The sequence below is a fragment of the Canis lupus genome, chromosome 35 (assembly GCF_003254725.2).
Source record: "Canis lupus dingo isolate Sandy chromosome 35, ASM325472v2, whole genome shotgun sequence".
NCBI classification, from domain to species: domain Eukaryota; kingdom Metazoa; phylum Chordata; class Mammalia; order Carnivora; family Canidae; genus Canis; species Canis lupus.
Window position 1 is genome coordinate 9758114 of NC_064277.1, and position 19727 is coordinate 9777840.

Below are 19727 nucleotides of genomic sequence, written 5' to 3' on the forward strand. Positions count from 1 at the left end.
TCTGGAGAAATATTTGGTTGGTCTTTAAAATAATCACGTTTATAGTTGATATAACATCAAACAGGTGCATTCAGACAGGTCCTATGCATGCCCAAGTACCCTGAAAATTCTCAGAAGGCATTCCACTTGAGAATGAGCTTTGTTGACTTTGCTCATGCTTCAGGGAAGATGAGTTTATGAGCTCACTCCTCTCTCTAGATAATGTTTGCCTAAAATATTGCTTTTATATATTAAAGAAGGAAGAAAACAAACATGAAATTGTAAAACTATAAAACATTGATGTTTATTTTCTTACTCATTACCAGCAATGGGCTCCCCATTTATAAGTAATGTGAAAGTAGTATCTCTTCCTCTGCATTGATTTCCTTTTTCTCTATCAGATCTACCTGTTTTAGAAGCTACTGTTACCAAGATTTAACTCTTAAGATAATCTTGACATCTCCTTGTACTCATTTTTTAAAGACTGAATTCACATTAAACCTGTTGCATATCTATAACTAGAGTTTCACATTTCATTTCCTTTTTTTTAAGAAGCTTCTTTTGAATACTAAATACTGTGTGCTTTGAACAAACACACCAATAAATATGGTATGGCTTCTGTCCTCAAACACGTGAAATCTTGTTGAAGCTCATTCACGTGTATAAACAATAGCAAAAGTTATTGAGTTTTGGGACTTGAAGGATAGGCAGGCATTAACGTTGGAGACAAATATCCAATGGCACATCAAACTTGTAGGATATCTAGAACTCATGTACAGCTTGTGCTAAGAGTGTGCTTGTGTACATAATGGGAAGTTGGCTGTAGTGTAATGAGGGTAAAGACCATGGACAGAGGCTGAGGCCACATTACCAGGGTCTCTGAATTCATGGCAAGGACTCTGATTTATCTTAAGAGTAATGGGAAGTCAACAGATGTTTCAAAAGGAGAGTGTTGGAGTAATACGATGAAAAGACCACTTTCACTAATGATGACCAAAGGAATACTGGTGATGCCCCTGGGGTTAATGGAAAGCCATTTTTGGAGCTAGAAAGGAAATGAATATCAAGAGTTATAGAATAAGGAGTTCATTGCCAACATTGCCCTGCTAAGATTTTACCTAACTAGCATTATTTCTCCATAATGCAGATTCTCATCTGTAAAATAGAAATGTTAATGTCTACTTCCTTTATTTCTTTTGGGGTTAAATGCCATAATATTAGTGAAGACTGTAAACACTACCTTGATCTGAAATACTTCACCGATTTTAGAAGGGGAAGATTAAGGGTATAGATGTTGTTCACAATCGCTCATTCATCTTTTGGAACAATATAGTCATGGACATGTTAGAAATAACAACATATTTTAGTTAGCCAAAACTTCATCTTAGGCATATATTTGTGGTTTATTTTTCATTTTTTTTAGAGCCGGTTTGTTCTTAATTTTAAAAGACTTTTGTCCTTGAAGCACGTCGGCCCTGAGCTGCAGTATGACATTTACCCTAGACCACGACCCTATTGGTGGTAAATAACATTGTAAAATCAGCAAGGTTGGGTTTCTTGTGATGATTATTTTGTGGAGTTCACAGAGGCGTAGAGAGATTAGATGACTGCTCTAAGTCACATTGCTAAGGAGGTTTTGAAACAAAATTCAATTCAAGGCAAAGAGCACACGCTTAACCACCATCCTCCACACCTTGGTCCCCTGTATTTATTCTTTATATTCAAATACACAAGAACATTTTCTCTGATAGTCTTTCCAAAAGATTTTTTTGTGGTTAAGATGTATTTTATTTGCCTTAACCCAAAGAAAAAGCCTCATCCAGTCACAAATAAGTGCAGAGCAGATCTTCTTGAAAGTAAGAGACTAATAAATGTCTGCCCAATGTGAATCCATCATGTAGAAAGAAGCCTGTGTTGTCACATTCTGTCCCATGATCTTCCTTTACCTATAGCTTCTTCCCTATAGTGTGCTTTTTAAATACCATCCAATCAAACGATGGCATAGGTCTGAAATATCCTCAGATTGCCACAACTTACTGTAAGACACATTATTTTTTGCCTTTAAAGTAGTATTCATAAAATTTCATCATTCACACACTGACATGTGATTCAAAAAACAGATGTTCTTATCAAATAAAATGGGGTTAAGTACCATCAAAATTGAGTGATTTTCCCCCTGTTGGTGACACAGACACTCAATCCAAGACATGTTTTTATTTTCTTTGCGGTGTAGGGTAATGTGAAAAATGAAATATGTAAGCCCAAATTGAAGGAAACCATGGTCTTAATGGAATCATTAGAGAAATTGTTCCAGAATGCTACATCCTTCCAGAAATAACAACCCTGTAATGTCAGCAAATTTGGAGTCAGCATGGGTTACCTGCTCCACACAGACAGCCTGGTCATGTTTGTTAGAGCTGCCTGAGGCTTAGCCCAACCTAAGCACATGACCTTTCAGAACTTTTTTTTTTTAATTCATTAATCAATGTTCCTTGCCTGAATTTTGCTGGTTTTGCTTCTTTAACCTATTATTTGTACCCTTTGTTTTTAAGTTGGTCAATCCCTGTACTCAATGAAAATGAGAATCACAGGCATAGCAGTTTTGTCTAATAATTAACAAACTGTTGGAACACCTGGGTGGCTCAGTGGTTGAGTGTCTGCTTTGGGCTTGGATTGTGATCCCAGAGTCCTGGGATCAAGTCCTACATCAGGCTCCCTACACAGAGCCTGCTTCTCCCTCTGCCCGTGTCTCTGGCTCTCTCTCTCTTGTCTCTCACAAATAAATAAAATCTTTTTAAAAAAATTAAGAAATTGTTCTTTCAGCTCAGATACTATGCCAAAGTACAATAATATTTTTGTCATATTTAAATATCATATTGAACAATGACATATTTTAAATGATAATGTAAAAACAGTTATAATCATCACAATTCTTAATTTGTGACTTCACATTTTAAAAAGTAGTTTAGTATATTTCCTATTTCAATTTTCTATATAGCACTAAAGATTCCACATGTATTTATCTGCATAGATTAGAATATTAGAAACCCAGTACAACTGAAGAGTAAAACTTTTCATCAAATTTTCAAAGGATCGGTCAGATTTCCGAATAAGATTTTCCTTATTTAATGGTTTTCTATAGCACTGTTTTCTATAGTTTCTCATCTTTGTAATTGTAAATAGGATTGATTCCCAAACATATATGAATAATTTCAATCAGTGCTTCCAAACTGTGGCATACATATCTTGTGAAAGAAGAGATGTCTTAGTCCCAACCCTTGCTTCAACTTTGAGTTCATTAGTTGGAAAAATAATCATTTCATTATACAAATTATATAATCATTTATTCTTTCTCCTGCTACTCAAAAGCTCTTAATTGCCTAATATTTTATTAAAATTGAATAAAAAAGGCAGAATGTTTATTTAATATTCCTTTGGAAAATTATAAAACATTTCAAATATAGAAAATTCAAAAGAATAACACAAGGTAGCTTTAGTTCTTTCATTCTTCCTTGTTCTTGAAACATATTCCTTGTTTGTTCTTTGAGCAAGTTTCTATAAAGGCTATATTGGTTATGGGTTGAATTATGTCCCCCAAAAGAAGATATATTGAAATCCTAACCCCCAGAGTCTCTAGAATTTGATGGGATTTGGAAATAGGCTCTTTGTAGATTTAACCAAGGTAAGATGAGGTTATTAGGGTTGGCCTTTCCTCATGACAGTTTTAGGAAGCTAATATAATATTTTTGGTCAAAACTGTTCCTATTCACTTGAGAACATCCCCTGCCCCGACTCTTGAGTGATAGATTAGGTAACTATCGTCTTCGATTTTCTCCCAGGACCCTAAATACATTGTTCTATTGTCGTCAGTCCTCCACTACTGCCATCTGCAGCTCCATCACTATGTGTCCACCCGTGGATTGATTTTACTTTGTCCTGTTCATAATGTGTGCCCCCTTCATCTGAGAGCTGGGTCTTCTGGCAAATCTGGGAAATTAATAGCTGTTATGTCTTTGTGTAGTGTTTATTCCCTCTTCCTCTCTATTCTCTGCCTCCAGAAATATTATGAGATGTGTGTTAGACCTTCTCTTCTAAATCTTTTCAAATTACTTCACCTTTTCATCTCTTTATCTCCTAGTGCTGCAGTCCAGGCAAGATTAGAGGGTCTAATCTATATAATATATCTTTTAAATTTTTAATTTCAGCCACTATATATTTTCCATTACAGGAATTCTATTGCTAGGTTAACAGGAGAAATAAAATTTTGAGCAGAGCATAGAGAAAGGGAAATTTCATTATATTTCCCTCTATTGGTGGGCAGATTTTTTTTTGTCCAATCTATCCTTTCTGGATAAGTCTTAGATATCCTAGTTTGATCCAGGAGACCTTCTTTCAAAACTCCATGCCTAATGGGCCCAAGGCCTCACCTCCTGAATGGTCATTGAAATCCAAAGCTTTAGATACCCAAGATTGATCACTTCCCCTGTCCCAGGGCAGCAACAGCTCCAGTTAACTTACTTGTCTGGTTTTCAATTTCCTCTTCATTTCTGATAACCAAGGAGATTCTTTTCTCTCTTGAGTGTTCATCTATGCATCTGAAGGCCATTGGCTCATATCTTATCTAGAATTTCCAGGCTTATAGAACCTAATCTGAAAAAAAAATCTATGCCTTTGACTCCTGATTCTGACAGAATGGTAGACTAAGACAATCTGAATATTTAACTTAGTGCATCATCCTGCCAAAACTGAAAGACAAAAGGCAGATTTTTTTTGGAGTAGACCTTCTCAAAGATCCTAGCCTATGTGTTGTTAATGAACATGATCAACAAAAAACGAAGGGCATGCTTTCTATTTGAAAGATTTCCAGGATAAATGTCAAAAGACAAAGAAGTTCCAAATATCTCTACCAAGGAATTACTCAAAATCATCAGGCAAACTGAACCTAAGTTTAAAATACATAATTTAATTTAATATGATTCTTAACAGTAATGCAAATGAGGAGGGAGTTGTTCTTACCCCATTTACATGAGAGGACTGAAGCTCAGACTTGTCAGTCATCTGAGTGTGTGATCACCTCCACCTTGCAATACGGGAAAACTAGTGTTAAGATGTGGAATTATTTAGACAAAATTCAAGTGGTAGTACCTGGAAGTAGTCTTGTGGATGTTGGGGGTGATACTACCTTTGGGCTTACCAATATATTCGCTGCCTCTCTTAGGAGACTTCTCAAACCCTATACACAAACTTTTCACCTTCACCTTCAAGAACTTACCTCCTGGTACAGCCTGATGCTAAAGGGAAGCCAGCCCTGGTGCTGTAACCTTGTACCCCCTCATTCTAAGATCCATTCGCCACGTAACCTTACAGGTGGGAAATGCAGGCACTTACTTCTTCAGCAGATTTGGTTGCCTCTGTAATTAAAACTTGCCCTTCCTTTGGGGCAATGGCTTCTCAGTCCCTCCTCTCTGCATGAGAATAGATGACCATCTCCTGCCAGTTAGCACTAAGATGCCCTGCGTCCCCAAAAGACCTTATGAAGCCAATTTCTCCTGTTTATGGAGTTACAATGGAGATGACCCTGTCTTAGACCTGCATTTTAAAAGTGATGGCATGAACATCCGAAATGTCCCTATATCAACTGCATAGGCAATGCACACTTATGCGCATTTACGCGCATTGTGTATGTGCATTCCTATTATTAAAAATCGTATTTCGGGAGAACTTGCTGTTTTAACTGTCAGCCTCCCACAGATTCTAGCAGAGTGACTGGCAGGCAGAATTGTGTGGTTAGTGAAAATTTTGCTGTTATTGGGTAGAACCCAATGGAACGAACAGGACTTTGAGCAACAGCATTTTTATTCTGAAATCAAACAGCCTCAGATGACTACTCTTTCCTGTCAAGTTCTGGAGGTTTCGGTGCCTTTCTTGTTTCTGTTTTTGTCCTGAATTTTGTACTTCTCTTATATACACTGAATGTGAAATAGCCTAGTGCATTTCTTTAGGGATCTGGGATTTTGTTAGGTGATACCAAGGGATGGATGTAATTCTGTGACATTTTGTCAGGCTGTTAAAGAGTAAATTTTCCTTGGCTGTGGCAGGAGGTAATTATTTTTGTTTGTTTGCTTCTGACACAGGGGAAGAAAATTTGGGGTTGTTATTTCAACTATTCTAGGATACTTTTTGTTCTTTTTGGCAGGCAGGGGGAAAAAATGCATTTTACTACTGAAAGAAGGACCAGCCTCTGCTTTCCTCTACAGACTCAATGCACTTTTTAGCACTGAACATTTTTGCCACATCAGCCACGTAGTGGTTTTGCCCCTGTCCCTGAAAGTGTCCCTTAGTGCATTTCTTCATCTCTCCTGGCATTTGATCTGTAGCATATTCTGTTATCATGCGTGGAATATTCTCAAAGCAAACACAGCAATATATGTGGCTTCTGCACTCAGAGCTCACGCTCTGATAGCAAGAGCCAGGGATGAGCAACTACACGAATAAGAACAATAATAAAAACACTTTCTGTTGCCTTTTAACATAAAACAGTTATTGATGCAGATGGCTCGAGACAGCAAGCTCCTTAAATGACATATTCTGTAGCCTAACTCCATGCTTTAAAATTTCAGGTATTTAATTAAAATGTACCAAAAGAGTATAACTGCTCACTAGGTACTGATTGAATTCTTTAAAAAAAAAAAAAAAAAAAACTAAAATTTTAAGTCACACCACATTTCGGGAAAATTCTCTGAGGTTAAGGTGAGAACCAAGACCTCAGCTCAGGGGCTGAATTATGCCAGCTGTGCATCCTCAAGGTCTGATGTCATAGAGGCAGTGGGTTCCCCCAGCAAAAATGTCCTCTCAATCCAACCCTAGACTAACCTCTTTCACAGGATCCCAGCCTTCACAAGGTTGTTAGGATCTGTCATTAGAGGGGGAAAAAAACTAACCAACATTGTTCTCAAGCACAGGTCAGTTGAAAGCTACTTGCCATAGAAACATCTCTTATATATATTAAAATGGAAGTCCACTGGGTAAAAATGTATGGGCTTCATCATCAAAGAAACAGAATAATTATAACAATGATAATAAAAGAAACCACTGGATTCTTACTATACAATGGCACTGTGGATTTTCACAAGTATTCTCTTAGTCATTTTTCACAATAAGTCTGCTAAGCAGGTATTATTTATCCCCATCTCACAGCTGAGTCAACTGAGTTCTGATTCCCTAGTAAATGTTGTCATCCAGGATTCCTTCTAGCTTACGGAGAATGCCATCCTAGGAAGAGTTTAGGTCTCTGTCTTAAAGAGATGTCTGGTGTTAACACTGCAGTCAGCATTACCAGTTCTCCAAACCGCATCACAAGTAGATCGTGGATACATCTTAAGATGAAACTGTGACTTTCACTGAATGTCCAGTTACTACTACATGGCTCCCAGCAGCAGGCGGGCTTTGCTTTTTGCTTTTAACCCCTACTAACTTCCAAACAGAGAGGTCATCTGACACTCTGCGCTTATTCAGTGGTGTGGCTTTCATGAATACTAGGTCTTTTCTATTTCTTAAAATTCACTACAGAGTTGCTGCTTATTCAAAAACAAAAATAAAAACCAAACAAACAAACAACAAGAACCAAAACACTGTCTGTCCTCGAGGGGCTTAGACATGTAAAAAATAAAATTTGCAAAAACAATAATAATAATAATAATAATAAGGTTGATAATTTTCTTCTTGGACCCTACAAGTAAATAATTAATGGCCTCCTAGGTTTGTATTTATAGATCTACTATACAGAATGGCTCATTTTTTTTATGACTTTACTTCTCGTCTTAATTTTTCCATTGGTCAGAATAAATACAATACACTATCTGAAGAGTATATTCATGTGAATAATACATTACAACCCTTAATGAAACACCACATGCTAAAATTAATTAAAAGCATACCTTTTAGCACAAAACCTAAGGGGAAATGGGGAGAGAGAACACACTTCTATCTATTTGAGAGAGAAATTAGTCTTTTTCTTAAGTAGCACTCTGTGATACCTATATTGACTCTCAAGATGTTTGTTTTACTCATTCAACTTAATAGTATAAAGGGCAAATATACATTTGTGAACATGTGCTCATGCCCAGCATCTAATGCACCAGCATGTAAGTAGGGTCCCAGGATTAAACCAACCCCCTTTCTTTTTATTGGGCTGGAGTTCCCTGGAACATGCCCCAGAAGAAACTGAGCCTTCCCTCTCTGCTTCCAAAGGTAACTTGAAGATCTCCAACCCTGCTTCTCATCCCTGGTCTCTCTTTAATCTTACCCACCTCTTCCTTCCTTACTCAGCATCATCTTTTCTGGAATCCCTTTGCATGATAAACACATTCCCCCTATACCCATGGTATACTTTCTGAACATTCCCTCCAACTTCTTTTCCAACCTAAAGCTTGTTTGTCACCTACAATCAGTGTCCCTGGCTGCCCACACATGTACATAGGTACTACACACCAAATAACATGAATCATTAAGCGCTCAGCACACAAATCCTAAAAAAGGTGAAGAAGTATCCCAAGCACCCACATTATACGTTCTTGATAAATAAAGATAGCATTTCCATTTTACACTGGACTTAGGGTATCCATTTATGGGTCACAACACATGCCTAGTGGGCGCTTACTGAGTATTTGCTGAATGAATGAATGAATGAATGAATGAATGAAATCCTTTCTGTTTACTACAAAGTTGAATATCTAAAGCTACACCAATAGGGATGAAAAAGATGGACAGATAGGAAGTATGGGGAAGCTATATAGAAAGTGATATTTGTGCAGAAAGACCAGCTTACCACATAAAGGCTTTCATGGAAGTATAGCCCCACATCATAAAAGTTTCCATCGTGCCTCATTGGGTGGGTTCTGGTCTTCAGCTGCTCTGTTTGCCTCCACTGCAAGACACAGCCACTTGGTCGACGAAGCAAGGACACTCTGAGGAGGTAAGAGCCTTGGGGAGTCTTGTTCTTGAGGCCTCTTACGCATTTTATCTGTATTTGAAGACACTCAGGTGCCTGACCCTGCTCAACCTAAAAACAAGACAGGTCTTTGAAACATGCAGGAACTGGGTAGCACCACACAATTAGCCACAGTGTGCTTCTTGGGAGTGGGGGGGAAATGGACAATTATTTTCACTCAACCTGTAATTGTCAGGTATTAGCAATGATAACAGAGGAGGACACACGATATGTAATTAGGAGGTCAAAAGGCAAGCCTGCCAATTATGCCAGGGAAAGTTTAGCCAGTTTTAAAGCATGGTATGTTAATGATCTGTGACATCAGAAACCATTCATCTATTATAATAAGATAAAATTAACAAGAAACCAATATTCTAAAAACCACACATCATGCCTCTTTCAGATATCTGGGATGGAGACCATGGGCAGTGAGCTTCAAACTCTGAGTCTGAAAGGCAACAGCTCTTACCTCAGACACTAACCACAGACCATGTGACACTGTAGGAGAGGAAACATTTTTTTCTTCTACGCTTCAAGATCTTCGCTGGACTACAAATTAAACTTACATGAAACAGATTAACAGAAGAAAGAAGCCAAAGTTGTATTAATGCACAACGACACCCAGTAGTGACAGCCAGACCTATGGAAAGGACCGTGGCAAGCAGTTTTTATACGTTTTAGGAAGAGAGACAATAAATTTGTGAGAAATTGACAGGATAAGGAAAACAGGTGTTTGAGAGTTTTAATTAGGAAGAAATTCTAAGCAAAATTGGGGCTGAGGTAGTAGATTAGTAAAAAAAGTAAATCAATAACAAGGTTTCTACAGCTTTCTTCACTTCAAAGTTCCAATCTCTGGTGATAAGGACATCTCTTCACATCTTAGTACAGAGAGGGCACCTTTCATATGGGAGATGCATTTCCTGTGTTCAGGGGGACAGAGGAGGGGCTGAGTGGTCTTGCGCTGGCTGTTTCTCAAGTAGTTTCAATTTCAGATAATCAATGTGCCACTGTGGCACATTTTGGGCAGCCTGCCCTTGGCCCCTATACCAGGTTGATGAGGGAAACATAGAGGAGGTCAGACAAATACCTCATCTGATACATACTTTTACTCAATTTCAACAAGAGGTCAACCTGTCCCATCAGCTTCAAATGAGAGTAAAAAGATAAAATAGGGGGTAGCATTTGTATGCACTTTCACCTACAATGTAGCATACATTGTATGTAACCAAAGAACACGATTCAAGAATATTTTATGGGGCATTTGAATTTCATTGCTTACCTTCAGCTGACAGAAATAGGCCATTTTCATTTTTAGTAAGTGCTGGAAAGTTTATACAATTTGATAAGGTTTTTAATGGACTTGTTTCAGATTAAATAAAAATTAAACTGGGATTATTAATAACTCAAATGTCATTAAGTCATGTTTTCTATACTCACAAGTCCCAAATAGTCTTCAGAATAATTTGACCTCCAAGAATTCTCTATTACATTGTGCTTTAAGCAAAAAATAATGTCGTTTTTGGAAGCAGGTTACTCTCTTGGAGTTAGTAGCACTATCCATTAATCTGCAGCCAACAGTAAGTACTTATTAATCCTGCCTAGACTTTATTTTGTGGGTGTTAATATATATTCCCATATAGACAGTATGCTTCTGGAGTCAAATCACTGTTAAATAAATAGTGAAAGTTGCTAAACTCCTTTTGTTTTTTCATATAAGTCATACTTAAAAGCTCATCAGAATAACAATTATTTTTGTTTAATTAGAAAATCTTAATTAACAATAACGACTTAACCTTAATATTTTGGTTTCCAAAAATATTTTAAAAATTAACACCGTGTGAATAAATAAGACAATCTCTTTAAACCTCAAGGCAGGATTACTGATGCAGGCAGACCCAGTTATTAAACACATTCTAAATTAAACGCCTCTATGAATTTTATACTGAAATATGTTGTGATAGTTTTGCATGCCAAATGTGACATTTTGTATTTTAGATTCATCTTCTGTAGTAATTTTGGAAATGTCATACAAACAAAGATTTTGTCATTTACCAATAGAATTACTATGCATGGCCGCTTAGCCATCTCTTCGCTGGCTCTTGTGGTTGTTTCAAGTCAGCAAGCCATAAAAAATCTTTATCTCTCTGAAACACAGCAATTTGGAAGATAATCGAATGGTGACCAGGGGGCAGAAATGCCAGTCTGAGGAATTATACCACAATCTCTCTTGCATTTACAACCTTCCTCAAAGCGAGTGTCAGATGAATAGGAAAAGGAAGACAGAAGATTCATCAAATCTCAAACCTTGTCTCATTTGCATGGTGGCAGCTCAGCCTCACTGTCTAGTGAGAACCCAGCCTGGCACCATGGACACCGTTTTGAGGAATTCCTATGGCCCTACTGCTGAGAATTTTAGCCATTCTATTTTAGCATAGAGTTCTGCTCAAAAATATTTACTAAGAGCTGCTCAAGCTCTTTTTCTCCAGAAGGGCCCACAGGAGGAAAAAGCACACCAGGAAAGTGAGTCGATAACAACTGATCTCATCACTTAACATTTTGCAGCAGAGAAAAAGTTCGTCAGGAGAGCCTCACCTGCCAGCAAGGTCCTGCTGCTCCCTTTGATTCATGAGTTACTTCTGGGAGGGTGCGGAGCTGGGCTGCGCTGTCTTCTCTACAGTCGTTTAGGTCTGCAATTAATGGTTGACTTGGCACTCTGCTGCGGTTACCAGAAGAGGGGAGATAAAAGGAATAGGAATCGACAATGGGCATAATGAAAAGGGTTGCCTTTGGAAACACAGCACAATTTGATGTTTTCCTTAAACATTGTGTCAGATTAACTGAGTATTAGATAAATGCCACATTACCACCATTGATTAAAGTTGGAGAGATGAGTAGCTTTTGAAATGGCAGCTTATAAAATACAAGACTCACTATATCCAATGCAGATCTCCCAACAATGAAAATGTGGCTCGTTTCAGAAAAGACCAGAAGATCAAATATTTGGTAAGCCCTTTTGGTACTTCATTTTCTACCCCCATCCTCCAATCTTATTTAAAACAAACAAACAAAAAACCTCTGGAGTGAAGGAATCTTTTAAATAGATAAATAGCTGATGTATGACATAAACTTCATTTTTTTTTTTTTTTTTTGTTGCAATGATCAGGGATTAAGAGCTATTTCTACCCTCAAAGTGATCCCCAGGCTTTTTTTTTCCTGCTATTAACATTTAGTGACTTTACTTGAGCTTCTATTTTACTGACTATTTATTTATTTATTTATTTTTATTATTATTTTTTTTTAAGCTTCACGAGTCCTAACAACATTCTCCTGCTTTCCCATATTCATTTGAATTAGGAAGGATCTTATATTTCACTTCTCCTGACTTCAGCTTAATTCCATCAGCAGGGCCATCTGTGACAATGACTGTACCCCCACCAGAGGAATGGCCTTTTTGGATCTCACAGCTGATTTAGTTTCTGGTGATAGAAATGATTTCCCTTAATTTGGTTAGAGCTACATTGACACAAGGGTTCATTAGGACACCCATTTGCTGGCAATTCAATCTCAAATTAAATACACTTTGTTGTAAATTTTATTACTTTTAAACTACTGTATCTATTGTCTTTAATGGCCCTATTATACAGTTATGAAGGTAAACAGATTTCATTAGTAAACATCAAACATGTTATGTTAACCAGAAGGGAATGGTTTCCTCAGTTTCTTTCTTTGTTCTCTTAGCAAGCATTGTAAGGCACTCATGAAATATCCTAAAAACTTAATCTAAATAATCAGATGCTGAATTCATGATTATCATCCTAAAGAGAAAAAAAAAAAAAGATCTTTAGTTGCAATCCCAGTTCTTTGTAATTAAAGATTTTCTAAAAATACCTCCCTTAGTTAAAAAGGAACACAATGCACATCAAAAGGTTAATACAGAGTTTTAACAGGATACCTGGTACCTAGAGTTAAATCTGGAGACTTGTGTCCCCTTGGAGCAGTCATACCTTGGAGCAGGAGCCAGACCAGACATGAGCTCATTTTGAATCAGGTCCTGTGGCATATTATTACTCTTTTCTCCCCCTCATATAAAACACGTATTAATTTTGTGATTATATAAATAGATGTTTATATTTGCACATTATATGAAATTTAATTATATAAAAGGCCCCCCAAAAGTCATCCATTAGTCCACAACTCAGAGATAAACATGGATAAAATACTGAGACCTATTCTTCCTTTTCTTTACAAAATGAGGCCCGTGATGTAAATATTATTTGGTAACCCATATTTATACCACTTTGTGCATTATAGGACTTTTCCATGAGATTAAGCTTTTTTTCTACACCAAAACTCTTTTATTGTTGGATATTTAGGTTAGCTCCAATTCTCACTATTATAAGTTAGCCTATGATTAAGTCTCTTGTATATAATGTCTTGTAAACCTCGTTGGCCATTGTCCTGATCTAAAGTCCTAGGATTAGAAGTATAGTGATCCTACTGTACTTGAATGTTGATTGACACCTAAGCAATGTATAATCCTGCCCCCATGGCCTGTTCTCTGGGGCACTGAATACTCTTCACAGAAATACAGGCCCCTCTCCAGTTGATACCTTGTTTTCACTGCTAGTCAGATTAGAAATTAAGTAAAATAACAATGAATAAATGTAGCATTGATGTCTACAACAGGATTTCTCCACGTCTGCCCTATTGACATTTTGAACCACAAAACCCTTTGTTGTGGAGGCTGGCTTGTGCACTGTAGAATGTTTAGCAAGATCCCTGGCCCCTGCCCTCTAGGTGCCATCAACAGACCCTTTTCTAGTTCCAGTCGTGACAATAAAATATGTCTCCATACTTTGCCAAACGTCCCCTACAAGCAAAATTGGTCCCCGTTGAACACCACTGATATACAGTATTAGCAGTTATTACTGAATGTTTTGCATGTTCATGGCACTCTTTTATTTTGTTTTTTGTTTTTTGTTTTTTTGTTTTTGTTTTTTTTTAATAATAAATTTATTTTTTATTGGTGTTCAATTTGCCAACATACAGAATAACACCCAGTGCTCATCCTGTCAGGTGCCCCCCTAAGCATGGCACTCTTTTAAATACATTATATCTATTATTTCATTTAGCCCTTTAAGATAATCCAACAAGGTATTATTGTTTCTGCTTCACTGATGAACTGATGCTGGGGAATGTTGGATATCTTATCAGAGATTTCAGAATCCTAAGGGGTAAAGTCAAAGATTCAAAGTGAGACCATCTAACGTGCAAACTCCTCTGACCTACACCCACTACTTCTGCATCTCCTCTCCTGGCATGGGGAAGCAGCAACTGCCACACCCAGATCCTGGAAGTCACTACTTTGGATAGAAGCTCCCACTTTTAGATAGTTCCTGAGAAGTAAATAAGACATGGCTCCCAGCTATAATACCATATCTATAACACCCCATCTTCAACAGCCATATATGAATGAAAGGACACAAATAAATGTCAGGAGGAAAGGAGGTCATGGTTTCCACAAACTTGATTCTTAAAGTGAATCAAAGTAGATTTGTGCCTGATGCTTATAATTGACCCATATTCAATCTATAGCAAAACAGACAAAAGAAAATAAAATGCATTAAACCTGCCAAGAAGGCACGTACTTCTCAAATGTTTTGTCAGTCTTTAAATTGGACATAGGAATGTACTGATTGAGTCCTTCCCCTTCAAATTTCAAATCCTGTATCAAAGAAAACAGAAATGAGATACAATTGATTAAAAATACACTTGGAACATTGCATGCAAAAGTGGGTTTTCTAAGACCTGGATATGCTTACTCTAAGGTTAGGGTTCCAGGAGACAAATACAAATATGGGAGTTATACCTTCAGCAGTCACTTTTTCTTTTAAAGATTTATTTATTTATTCACGAGAGACAGAGAGAAAGAGAGAGGCAGAGACAAAGGCAGAGAGAGAAACAGGCCCCATGCAGGGAGCCCAATGCGGGAATCGATCCCAGGACTCCAGGATCACACCCTGGGCCAAAAGCAGGTGCTAAACCATCGAGCCACCCAGGAATCCCCAGCAGCTACTTTTTTTTTTTTTATAGATTATTACTTTCCTTACTCTGCTTAGTTACTTTTAGGCAGGAAGGTGGAAAGGATTATAAAAAAAAAATTTAAAAAGTAGGAGAAATGTTTGGTGGATACAAACCCAGTTTTCTTTTCTTTTTTTTTCTTTCTCTCACAAACACACACACACTTTAACACACACACATACCGCATAACAGTACTCATAACACACAATGGTAGATTTTAACAAAATGTAAATGGATATACGGCTGAATGTGTAGGATGCTAGAGATGTTAATAATAATTGTGATCGTATAATTTATCATCCAATCCAGGACATTCTGATAGTCAAAGAGGAAGCCATTATTCTAGGGCAACAGGCATAACTCAGGACTACCCCATGCACAGTATAATGTATAGCAACCCCATTAATAATACTCATCCAGATGTTGTAAAAGGGTATCATATAGACAAATATCAACATATTTAGAGAAGGTGAATGTTGAGGGAATGAAAGAGAAAGAGAGAACTCAAGAATGAAGCTGCAATCCATTATAATCTAGCCTTGGGAAGGACAAAGCAGCACTTCTGCTGTACGCCATGAACTCTGGTACAGGTAAGAGGAAACTACAAAAATGTGCAAATAGGAGGCCAAGATCCTGACTCTATAGTAATTATGAAAGCCAAACAAGTGAATATTGGTAGTTCCTTGATTAAATCTCAAGGTCAAGGTAGGAATGATTCTCCATAGATCTCAGCTCTGTCCTCTGGACACTTGGTTCTATTCTTTGGATTTTCCTTGCTTTTTTCATAAAAGCTAGCCCATGTCTGCAGCTAAGTAGTTTCCTCAGCCTTTTCCTGTCAGTAGATTTGGGAGTCCAAAGACTCCTTTATTTTGGTTTCTCTCTCTCTCTCTTTTAGTTGCAGCAGTTGGTTTTTCTGGTTATCTAATTCCATTTAAAACTCTGTAGATCTTCTGTAAATCTTAGTGGAGTCCACTTCATTAAAAAAAAAAAAAACTCACAAATCTGTTCAGAAGACCTTCCCTACCACAGGCTTCCAAGGAAAGGATGCCATGTTATGTATTGTGCTTGGTTTAGATAAATAAGTTTCTTAATATAGCTGCCAAGAGGATCTCTAAAATAAGTATGTGAGATCTAATAAAAAAAAAATCTGATTCTACTAAGTAAATCTTCTTAAGTTTATCACATACTAATTAGAGTGAGATTTCGTAACAGCAATGCTAATCTATATTTATTGAGCACTGATACCCTACCAGGCATTGTACTTCATTCAGTCTCTTATTCTACAGATATTTATTATAGTTTTGCTTTATGTCAGACACAGTGTAGAGGCCAGTGGTATATAAAGATTATACCTGACATTCTAAAGTCACCTTCCTAGTGGACACCGTAAATAAAATAAATAAACTTGAGAAATAAATAAAACTGGCAAACATGGTAAGAACAATCTAAAGAATAGTATAGAGAAGAATTTTAGGGGACAAGGTTGTGCGGGAATTGTTAGGAAAGACAGTGATTTTTTTAAATGACATCTTAGTAAAAGAATAGTCTAGCCATGCAAAAAGTGAAAGGAATTCATTGCTTCGGGCAGAACAAAGAGCATGTACAAAAGCCTTAGGTAGGAGATAGTTATATATATTTTAAAAAGAAGATCAGTGCGACCTAAGTACAGCCCCAAAGGAGAATATTGGGAAATTGGGTTGGAAACATAAAGAGGTTCCTGCTGGACCAACAGATAATGTTAACCAATCTACATATTATGTGCAATCGGGAAGCTAGTAAAAGGTTTAAGTAAATGAGTAGTAATTATCTGTCTTATATATAACCAGTGATGAAATCTTAAAAATATTAAATGCCTGTTTATTTATTCCTATCTCCTATATATCCTGTTTCTCAGCAAAATTCAGCTACTATAGCTCCAGGTAATCAGAGAGGGGGAAATGTCTTCTCAATGTGAAGGACATTAAAAAGAAATCACAACCAGGGCGCCTGGGTGATGCAGTCAGTTGAGCCTCTGACTCTCAATTTCAGTTCAGGTCGTAATCTCAGGGTCATGAGATCGAGCCCCAAGTCAGGTTCTGTGCTCAAGGTAGGATTGCTTAAGACTCTCTCTCCCTCTCCCTCTGCTCCACCCCCCCCCCAAATAAATTAATCTTTTTTAAAAAGTCACAACTAGAATGCATGAGGCAGTGGCGAACCTTTCTTTTGTCGCTCCCTGTGAATTATGAACTGGAGAAAAAGGTAAAAATAAGGGAATCAAGCAGCCAAATGTGCACATGTGGTGGCTTTCCCCCACCCCAACCCTTCCTCTCTGAGGTAGAAATCCTCCAAGAATTGGAGAAGAAGTATGAGACAGTTTGAGGAGAAAGCAAAGAACAGAAGGGTCATGCCAGGCTTTCAGTTAAAATCCTGAGAAGAGACATGTTCCATGGTACCTCCCGAACCAACATGGCAAGTGTGCTGTTAGTTAACTGCAAGAGAGAAAAATGGGTGCCTTGTCGTGGTTAACCACGGAGAAAGCCCAAGCTTAGGATCTGTATTAGTGAGGGCCCCAGCAGAAACACGTATTCTCAAAATTAGATGACTGGAGAAGAAAGAGGGATTTATGAATGTATTATTGCAAAGCTGTAGATTTAGGAGCAGGCTGCTCCCACTGTTAGGTTTGAAGGGATGAGGAGACAGAGCAGTCACCAGACACTGGAAGGAGAGTCATATAAAGTCATCTATCATGAGCAGAACAATAACTCTGGAATGGAGGGATGAAGCCAGCTCAGTGCAGCCTTAACCTCACAGGGAGGGAAGAACTATCTATCACACGACCTCTCTTCTCCCCTTCCTAACTCTTAAGAAACTCCCCTTTGATGGAAAGCAACCAGAAGGCCTATGGATGTGCCCTCACAGTTGAGCCTTGTGTGACAGAGAAGACTGTAGGTTTAGACTGGCCAGCTTACCAAAGACCTAGAGGTGTATGTAGAACAAGCTGTAGGATGAACCACTTGACAAAACAAAGAAGTCTTGAGGATGAATTGAATGAAGAAGACAAGGGGAAATTAAAACCCAAAAACTAATTTCAAATTTCTGGCCTAAGTCAATTAGTGTTCTCTAGTGTCATTTACTGAGATGGGAAAGATGGGATAAGTAATGCAAACACGGTTTTGAGGAACAAAATAGAAGCTTCCAGGTTGGACGTGTTAAATTTGCAGTGTTTTTGTGATGCCTGCGTGGCAATGGTAAGTAGGAGTGAGACACAGGAGTCTGATAGAAGGAGAAGAGATCAGAGCTTCTGGCTGTCACCAGCAAGATAATGGAATTTAAGTGATGGGAATTAACAAAGCCACCCTGAGACACTTCTAAGCACTTCTGTATGCATTGTCATTTGATTCTTACAACAGCCCTGTGATCCCTATATTCTGAGCATCAGACTTACTTTGCATTTGGGTAGATTGAGGCTTGGAGTGCTGCAGATACATGCTCAAGGTGACAGTACACTGTGAAGACTGGTGGCAGGTCTCTATGGTTCCAAAGCTCAGTTCTTAATCTAAATGTAACAGGCCCTTCACAGAGTTATATTGCCATTTTAGAGGTTGTATGCATAGGGTGACAGTTTTTTCACTCACTTGACCTCATACAGTTTCTATTACTAGCCCATAACTAGCCCATCCTTGTGAAAACAATTAAGGCTTAAATCAATGGATGTATATGGTCCTTTGGAAATGAATAGAAAGGGCTAACAGTAAAACTTTATTAAAACTTTAGAAACTTTAGAAATTATCCTTTGCATCAAACAGTTTTCCAAAAAAGATCAAATAGAGCAAGCATGGTTTGCAAAAAGAGTGGATGCCCTCACAGAGCCAAAAATGTTCAGATCCTCTCAAGTACTCAAGAAGCATCAATTATTTATTAACAGTGAAGAAATTAAAATTTGTCACCTCATTAAGGAAGATTTTATCACAAATGTTATCATGTAATAATTATTTCATGCAGCTTTAGTGATATATCTTCTTCCATATAAAAATAATTCTTTTTTGTATAGAGTTTATTTCAAAATATGTTGCAACTCTGACCTTCCACCATATCCTATTAGTCTGAACAAGTGATGGTTTGTTATAACTGGGGATTACACAGGGAACAATTTGGCAAAATTATCAGTAAATATTGTTACTAAACCAGAAATTAAGATAGTTATGTTCTGAGTATTCATCCAACATCTAAACACATTTAAAATATTCCTAACTAATTATCCCTAAAAAATTTAAACATTTTTACAAAAACATGTCTTCAGATTTTCCTAGTCTGAACCACCTTTTCTAAACAAAGTATGAAAAAAATAACACAAAGAGAACATGATTGTCCTAGATGCTTCTATATTCAAAAAAACAACATAGGATAATCACTGTAAATGTTGCTAGTTTTTTCAAAAAATCCATAAATCCTCAAAAACTATTTCTATTTCTTCAACTCTCTCTGTTTTTTAACAAGTAATGTAAGTCACCAAAGAGTCAGTTGGATTCTGCAAACTGAGTAGATGCCTATTTTTCATTTTATCTAACAATGAATACTTTACTTGGATGTTATTATTCGAACTCTTCTTGCCTGTGGTAATGGCTAACATAGGGAAGAAGAAAGAAATAAAGGACATAATTCAATTTTAGCTAATATTGGCTGAGTACCTGTAATGCTA

General features: G+C 37.3%; 1 protein-coding gene across 1 annotated transcript in view; it reads right to left on the bottom strand.

Annotated features, from left to right (window-relative positions):
- LOC112659662 (uncharacterized) overlaps window positions 1–19727 on the bottom strand; it is a gene marked incomplete at its 3' end in the record, with an annotated part of 258850 nt that overhangs the window by 207116 nt on the left and 32007 nt on the right. The window contains exons 3-5 of the mRNA XM_049106032.1: window positions 14617–14693; window positions 11561–11684; window positions 8807–9040 (exon numbers count right to left, since the gene is read on the bottom strand). Of these exons, the coding sequence (XP_048961989.1) occupies window positions 8807–9040; window positions 11561–11684; window positions 14617–14651 (393 nt within the window). The remainder of the gene's footprint in view (window positions 1–8806; window positions 9041–11560; window positions 11685–14616; window positions 14694–19727) is intronic.